The sequence below is a fragment of the Chenopodium quinoa genome, unplaced genomic scaffold (genome assembly GCF_001683475.1).
Source record: "Chenopodium quinoa cultivar QQ74 unplaced genomic scaffold, ASM168347v1, whole genome shotgun sequence".
NCBI classification, from domain to species: Eukaryota; Viridiplantae; Streptophyta; class Magnoliopsida; order Caryophyllales; family Amaranthaceae; genus Chenopodium; species Chenopodium quinoa.
In genome coordinates, this window is record NW_018744062.1 from 707,322 (window position 1) to 716,585 (window position 9,264).

Genomic DNA, 9,264 nt, shown 5'->3' on the forward strand with positions numbered 1-9,264 from the left:
TATGCAAGCGTAAAAAAAAAAAATACAGAATTTTTTTTTTTCCTACTACATTTGGATTAATGTAAAATGGAGCAAGTAAATTAGAACACCCAAATTAAGAAACCCTACCTCAACACATTACTCAAACCAATACCTTGCCAAACCCTCTTATTTTTTTTAGGATAATTTGCCAATTACTAACGTAAGTTAACACCACTTTGTAAATTGCTACCGTAAATTAAAAAAGTTGTGAATTACTATCGCAAAATTTTTTGAGATGTTGCGATTATTACCAAACCCCCATTAAACCCAACTATGACGTTATTATATCCCTTTAACCCGTGTTTGACCATGGTTAAGGGCTTTAACCAGCCCCCCTAAAAAAGAAAATGGTTTAGGGATATAATGACGTCATGGTTAAGGGCTTTAACCATGGGTTAAAGTGATATAATGACGTCATAATTTGGTTTAATGGGCGTTTGGTAGTAATTGCAACATCTTAAAATTTTTTGCGGTAGTAATTCACTACCTTTTCAATTTGCGATAGTAATTTACAAAGTAGTATTAACTTGCGGTAATAATTGGCAATTTTTTTTTTTTTTAAATAATGTTTTGACCTGATCCAAACATTTACCACTACTTTAAACGATACTGCTGAACAAGGCTTTAATAAAAACCTTCAATCTTGTCTTCTCAAAATTATAAGTGTGGATCATTATAACAAAGAAGTTAGTTAAAAAATACTGTAGTACTTCGTAATATGTTTCCAAAAAGATAAAGTATTTATTTAATATACTCTTTTCGTATTTTATTAATGTACTTGCTTCATTTTGTATTTGCGGAGTTTTACAAGAAATAGTAGAAAATAATAAAATATGAAGAAAGTGGAGTTGGTGGAAGAATAAAGTTTGATAGTTGAGAGGAAAGAGAATGTAGACACTCGTACTCCCTTCGTTTCTTTTTAGTTGCAACACTTTTTTATTTTGGAAAATTTTAATTACTTGCAACACTTTTCATTTTTGACATTTCTTTCTCCTTATCTCTCTCTTACCCACATGGATCCCTCTTATTTTTCTCTCTATCTATCTCTTCTTAAAAAATTGCTTAGGAGAACGTGAATTTAAAAATGTTACAACTAAAAAAAACATAAGAAATATATTAGAAGAAATTAGTTAAAGGTTTTCAAAAAAGAAAATGTAACAAATAATAAAATAAAACCGTAAAATAAAAGTGGAACAAGTAATAAAATACATAAAGAGTACCAATTACTTAAAAAAGCAGAGAGAGTACCGCCAGTACCGTTGCTCCGCGTTTTGTATCCATGAGATAAATGACTTACTCATACGTAGGGCTGCTAATTGAGTTGAGCAGCTCGTGAGCAACTCAGACTCAACTCGGTCAAAGCTCGGCTCGAGTTGGCTCGACTCGAGATGTTAACGAGCACGAGTTGAGCAAGTTCTAACTCGACTCGATAAACTCGTGAACCACTCAATAATATATTTTATTAATATAGAATTTACAAACAAAATTGTTACCATGAACAAGTTTGAAACTTAATAAGAGTTAATATATATTATAAAAAAAAGAGTAAATCTTTAATAATAAATAAAAGAAAACTATATAAAGTGAAAAAAACAATAAAGGGCTTTAATTTTAAAAGGGCTAAAACTTTAACGAGCAAATTGTGAGCTACTTGACTCGACTCGAAATTTTAACGAGCACGAGTCGAGCAAATTTTATTGGCTCGAAACTTTAACGAGCACGAGTTGAGCACATGAAAAAAGTTTTCGAGTTGAGTCGAGTCGAGTACCCCTTAACTCGTAATCGACTCGCTCGATTAGCACCACTACTCATACAATTTTTACAATACAGACAAACAGTACAGGTAGCTAAACGTGGAAGCGAGATTTGCCAAATTTGACTTACATGTGTTCGATTTAATAAATGATATTGGGAAAGATTGAATTTGGGAATTGGGACATCAAGTAAAGTTAAGTTAACCCACCAACTACAAAGTATCACCCATCATCGTAATTATTGTTGTTACAGGAGTATTAATTTATCATTATCATGTTTGAGCTGTCCATTTGGATATTAAAAAAGGGTTTGTTATTAATAGGATCAACGTTATTTTTATCATTATCATGTTTGAGCTGTAGGGGTGTCCATTCGGTTAACGGTTTGGATTTAGTCTAAATCCGATCCAATTCGAAATATAATTCGATTTTCAATTTTCCACTCTGATCCGATCCGAATTTCTATCTTGATCCAATCCGAATTAAAATTCGGTTATTTGGATCCGATCCGAAAATCCGAATTATAATATATTATTTTTTAGTGCCTAATACAATTATATATAAAAAAAGATTTACTATAGATAAAAGTCTTCAAAATCATGATTAAAATATATAGTTCAACGTCAAGTCATTAATTAATTACGGAGTAATACAAAGTCTCTCTAATTTATTTTATGTAGTAGTAAGTATTTGAGCAAAACTTCAAAATATACAGAAATCCATATTTATACAAGCTTAATTTTACAATTCGGTTTTCGGTTTGGATTGGATCCAATTAGGGTCAATTCGATCCAATCTGAAAATCCGAATTTCCATAAAATCTCAATCCGATCCGATCCGATCCGATTTAAAGTTCGGATTCGATCCAAATAGATAATTCGGTTTGGATTGAATTGAATTTCGGGTTTTATTCGAGTTATGGACACCCCTATTGAGCTGTACATTTAGATACTGGTATTAAAATAGGATCATGATTCATTCATTCGATATATATAGCCTCTAAGTTGGGTTCAAGTTTCAATAGAGTCAGATTTCATTTGGTATAACAAAAGGTGTCCCCCTTATTCCAACAAAATTAATAACTTATTAACTTATATTATAATTTTTTATTTATTTATCATAGCATAGAAACCAACGCGAATATTAATTATAGATTTATAATTGAGTCAAAAATTTTCATGAAGCCCCACCGTGTGGTTGGGGTTACTTATTTAGGGGTTATTTATTATGGGACTACTCGATCGGTAGGGGTTACTCGGTCGGTTAGGGGTTACTCGGTCGGTCAGGGGTTACTCTCACGCAGAAAACGCGCTAACCGACTAAGTAACCACAGAATAAGTAAACCTTTGACCGACCGTGTAACCTTTAAATAAGTAATCTCGGCCGCATGGTGTGGCCAGCCACACATAAATAATGTCTACACATATTGGTAAATTAATAGTTCATAAATATTCTATATCTTAGACTCTTTGTCTCAAACTCTCTACCCTCGTTCGAGTGCAACTTCACCCCTGAGGTTCACTAATTTTCATAGCCATGTCTTTCCCTCTTGCACTACTCACACCGCCGCGCTCATACCAGTGTGCGACACCCTTCGCCGCCCCTCGATGCTATGTGCTCCCTTCCTAAAATACCAGAGTTTTGTGGCCAAATGTGATTACCGACGACAAAGTTCTTACTCCCCGACCAACACATCCAAAGGAGCAACATCTTCTCAAGAAATTGTAGATGTAAAGGCAGATAAGCATAGACCTCTTGGTCATTTTCCCCCGGACATATGGGGTGACCGCTTCGACAACTTCACTCTTGAACACTTATCGGTATTACTCTTTGTGTCCAACACTTGATCCTACACGATATATATACATATTTTTGAGCATCTAAATATTATACTACCTCCGGTCCAAATTACTAGCAACTTTGGGGTATTATTTGTGAGATATAAAATATTCCAAAGTTGCGAGTAATTTGAACCGGAGATAATATTATACTTAAAAAAAACACCTATTAAAATCTTATACTATTCCCTCCGTTCTTTTTTACTCTTTTCATTTGAATGATTGACATTATTTATAAGTTATGGAGGGTCTTACTTGATCTGTGTCAATAAGTAATTAATTTATGAAGTATAAATTTTCAATTGATATAATTTTACCATAATTTTTTTAAAGATATTTTACAAATTGATGTGATTCTAACGATTTTAATTTTTTAATTTTTTTTAGAGGATGGATGAATATGCAAAAGAAATCAAGCCACTGAAGGATGAAGTGCGATTAATACTAATGGATAATTCTACCGATCTGCCCCAGAAGATGCGTTTGATTGATGTTGTGGAACGTTTAGGGTTTCCCTATTACTTTGAGAATGAAATCAAAGAATTATTAAAAAAGTTTTATACACAACTTAAGAAAAGTAATTTTGTTATGGCCTATGATTTATCTGATACTGCATCGTTTTTTCGAATTTTCAGGCAACATGGATATAGTATGCCTTGTGGTAAGTCTGCGCTTATTTTTTCTCCCCGATTTAATATTAACTGTTTTTTATCGTCTTATTTAATGGTGGTTGTTAAAATTGGATGATATTACATACATAATATGTTAGATTTAATCGGAGTACAAACTCTTAAATAGACATGGTACACATTAATTTATTGTGGACCACTAATGGTAGAATTACTATGGTCATTTTATTAATAAAAAAAAATCACTATGTTAAAAGACAAAAGCTAATGAGCGCCCCCGGGGCGTTAGATAAGAGAATTAAAGTGCAAATATTAGAGTAAAATTAACATTAATTACACCGAATGACGCGTGATTTTGTCATGAATTCCTAACTTAATACCATTTCAACTAATATAATTTATCCTTATCTAACGCCCCGAGGCGCTCGTTAGCAAGATCGTATTTAATATTAGGGTCATTATGTTCAATACAATGCCAGTTGCGCTGCACATGTTTAGTACTTCGGATCCACAATAATATATTATTGTGAACTAGGTCCACACAAGTTTTTCTGAAATCGGAGTATATGGTTACTTAAAAATTTACAACTGGGCAATAAAACGAATAAATGAGCACACAGTGTTAATTTTTTTTTTTTTTTTTTTGAAACAAGCACATATTGTTAAATAATGTGGTCAATGCCATGTTAGAAAAAAAAAAGATTGTGGTTCTCTAAACACAAAAAAAAAAAAAATTTAATTTAGAAATAAACTTCTATAAGATCGAGTTAATTTTTTTTTTAAAGAAATTTTGCATTTTAACAACACAAAAAAAACACTAAATTAATTTTCAACCCTACAAATAAAAAAGTTTAATTTAATACCACCAATATTTTAAAAAATTGGCTTTTACCATCCCTTAACTGATAAAAAATTATATATATATAAAAAAAACAAAAACCCTAAAGCTAACCTAGTCACCCACCCCCCACTGTCAACCCAACGCCGGCCGCGCGCAACCGCCACCGCCATTGCCTCACCCTAAACCCCCGTTTCCAGCCCCAACCACCGAAAACTTCGCCCCCTCCCTTTCCCCCTCCCCAAAACCGGCAGCTCTCCCCAACGGCCGGGGAGAGCTGTCGGTTTTGGGGAGGGGGAAAAGGAGGGGGAGGATCGGGAGTTTTCGGTGGCTGGGAACAGAAGTGTCAGGATGGGGCTTTGGTGGCGGCGAGCTGTCGGCGGTGGGGTTGGGTTTAGTTTAAGGGTTTTTGTTTTTTTTTCTAAACTAATAATATGGCAACACGTGGCACAATGGACCCTACTTACCGGAATTTTGGATGGCAAATAATAAGTGGTGGTATAATCAAATTTTTTTTAATTTTTGACGGTGTTAAAATAAAATAAAACTTTTTTTTTTTTTTGGTAATGTTAAAAACCATTTTAGTGTTTTTGAGGTGTTAAAAGTCAATTTTTTTTTTAATTTTGACAAAAAAAAATCAAATTTTTTTTTAATTTTTATTTATTTTTTTTAAAGAAGACTTTTCAATGGCTACAATAAAATTGTAGCCATTGTAATTATTTTCAATTTAGACCCTTTATTTACAAAAATCAATGTTGTCCATCCATTCAATTGACTTTAAAAATTATTTAAATATAAAATAAGCAAGGAAAAAAAAAACTGTTTTGCAGTTAATTTTTTTAATTAAAAAAAAAAAACAAAAACTGCTTGTTACAATCGAATCTCCATTGTTATTGAAGTTTCAGCGCAACGTTCAAATTGAGGATGCTAGTATTTTTGATGCAACTGAGGGAAGATGATCTGTATTTTTTAAAATTTTATTTTATTACTAATAGAATTGTATAGTCAAATAAATGAATGGCCATGATTTAATATTGCATATCAATGGTGCATATTTAAAAGTTACAATGGCTACAAAATTATTGTAGCCATTGCAAAACTGTCCATTTTTTAAAGAGGAAATATTATATCATCCAACTAAAAGAATTGGAACATTGCAGATGTATTCTACAAGTTTACAAATAATAAAGGCAAGTTTAAAGAATCATCAAGGAGCGATGAAAGGGGCATGCTAAGCTTGTATGAGGCTGCCCATTTAAGGATACATGATGAACACATTCTTGAGGAAGCCCTTACTTTCACCACCGATTTTCTTAACTCCATTTCAACATTCTCTGAGCAAGCTCGCCTCGCATTGAAGCAGCCCTTGCACCGTGGAAATCAAAGGTTACAATCACAACGATTCATTAACTTTTACGAGCAAGATTTTGAGTCTTGCGATGAAAAGCTTCTTCAACTCGCAAAGCTTGAATTCAACCGGTTGCAGTTGTTACATTGCCAAGAGTTGAGCCAAATCAAGGAGTTAGTAGCTAATCCATCTTTACATACGACCACTTAATTAACCCCAAATCTTGGCATGCCTTTAATTTATTACTTTATCCAATTTCTCCTAAAATTCCGCGCATGAAGAAATGGAGCAAGTATTTAAAAACGGAGGGAGTATAACAAAAGGAAAAGGCAATTAAGGCTATAATCTGAAGTGCCTTAAAGTCTAATTATTTTGATGATTTTGCCTATTTCACAGGTGGTGTACAAACTTAGATTTAGCAAGAAAATTTCCTTACATAAGGCAGAGATATGTTGAATCTCACTACATGTCAACTATTGTGTATTATGAACCTCAATATTCTTTTGCTAGAGTATTATTCGCCAAATTTTATGTTCTTCTCGGAGTATTGGATGACACATATGATGCATATGGAACTTTTGAGGAACTCGAGGGTCTCACCGATGCATTCGAAAGGTACTTTACATCTATACTTCATGTATGTGATTGAGATGAGTAGAATATATTTCGATCTAAAGAAGGGATGAAAATTATGTTTGATTTATTTACACGCATTTAAGTGTCTAGGGTTAGGATCCAATGAGAAGTTTCTTAAAATGAGAAGGATGAGAAGAGATGAATGTACATATATTTTAAACTAATTCAACTAATGTGCAAATTTGATTTTTGAGCTAATAAAAAAGTACAGTTCAATTTAAGTACATATATTTTAATGAGCTTTTCATTTGACCCTAAATTTAAGTACCTATATATGCAGGTGGGACTTGAATTCAATAGAAAAGTTTTCGCAAGATTATATGAATAACATGTACGAGTTTGTCATTAATACTTTGGACGATGTTGCCAAGGAGATGACTAGCATCGGAAAGCCATATGCGATTTATTTCGCAAAAGAACACGTAATATAACGCAATGCCTTACTATTTTGTCTATCATTTTGACACTTTTTTTTTTGTTTTTTTTTTTTGTTGTGTTCATGTCATAAGGTTAGTTCTCAACCTTTGTATTGTATATATGTACCGCGATTCAGGTGCAAAGATTGATAAGAAACTACTATACTGAGATCAAATGGATGAAATCAAGGTATGTGCCAACATTTGAGGAATACATGTTTAACGGGAGAAATACGTGTTGTATGCAAATACTCGGTACTCTTTCCTTGATGGGTATGGAAGAGGTCACGGAAACAAAACCATATATACAGTTACTGCAATATAACAAGGTGACCATAGCTTCCTCAAACATTGGCCGAGTCATGGATGACATGGCAACCGGCGAGGTAAGGCATCAATTCATCGCAATTTTGATGGTGGATAAGCGTCTGTTCTCATACGTTGAAATTCAGTTCAGTTTAGTTTAGCTCCTAATTTTCTTCTTTTATAAAATATTCATTTCAGTTCAGTTCAGTTCAGCTGGTTGAGTTGAGTTCAGTCAATAAGAACAGGCCCTAAGAGTGTATAGTGAGCAATAAATTCCATTCAAAAAACACAAGCGTTTTGTGTTAAAATACATGACTTTTTATGGGAAAAAAAAAATAGCATGGGTATGTTTTTGATTTATATAGCAAATTTTAAAATTAAAATAAGAGAATGTATCTCATTATTCTCATATTCTTTTTAGGATTATTTTTTGTGAGTAATTACCTTATATAATACAAATTTTGCAAATAACTACCTCATTAACTTTATTTTGAATATAACTGCCTTGTATATATATACAATTTGTGTTGTTAGCACTACCTTTAAACAAAAAACATCCAAATTTTCTTTAAATTTATTTAGGTCATTTTTGGCATAAAGGTGCATTGTGGTTAGCATGGAGTATTGATGGAATTTCTTCTTACATTGCTGACTTTGGTTCCATTTAACATTACTCATAACAGGCAGAGCTTGCTAGAGGTGTGCGCCTAGCGACAAGTGTGGAATGTTACATGAAGGATTATAACATGAGTAAGGAAGAAGTGTTACAAATATTCCAGAAAATTATTGATGATGCATGGAAGGATCTCGTAAATGAGGGGTTGCTAATCAACCAATGCCGTAACGACGACGACTATGATCACTTGTCCAAGCCTGTCTATGATCGAATACTTAACCTTGCTCGTGCAGCGGAGTCTTTCTACAAGTTTGGAGATGGCCTCACTTTTGTTAAAACCACAATCAAACAAGATATCGTCTCAACCTACGTTCCATAAAGTGGCAAATCCAATATGATGAGTTAGTTCCCTATTGGATTTTGAGAATAATCCATTATAATTCTGGGAAAAAAAAAATCTATTTACTGATTTACTATAACAATTGGGAAATTCGCTGTTTCTCATGGTTTCTCATAATGACATTTTCGTGAATAAATGAACAACTATTTTATTTGTGGGCTCCACAATTGAATAAAGTTGTTGGTTTATTTACGAAAATGTTTCTCACCATGAGAAATTGGGGCATCCTCGTAACAATTACACGCACAATAGGCTACATTGTAGTAAAGTTTAAATTGAAAGAAGGTAATCCAGGTATTGATGATGAAGACTTCGAGAGTTTGTTGTGCCTCTAGTTCATCAAGGGCTTTTGTGTAGGGGATGTTTGCATGGTTACTTGGCAACGTATGTAGCTGATGGAGTTACATGTTATTATTTCTTTGGTATTTTAATTTCAATTAATTGTGTACTTGTGAGGTTGGA

The 9,264-nt window shown here is 33.1% G+C and overlaps 1 protein-coding gene across 1 annotated transcript; it reads left to right on the forward strand.

The window, feature by feature from the left end:
- The first annotated feature begins 4,003 nt into the window (after positions 1 to 4,003).
- LOC110690773 (casbene synthase, chloroplastic-like) lies at positions 4,004 to 8,781 on the forward strand. The gene is made up of 6 exons (XM_021867664.1): positions 4,004 to 4,274; positions 6,241 to 6,601; positions 6,825 to 7,043; positions 7,345 to 7,486; positions 7,618 to 7,866; positions 8,470 to 8,781. Exons 1-6 carry the CDS (start codon positions 4,004 to 4,006, stop codon positions 8,779 to 8,781), a joined length of 1,554 nt encoding a protein of 517 aa, XP_021723356.1.
- Positions 8,782 to 9,264: the final 483 nt, after the last annotated feature.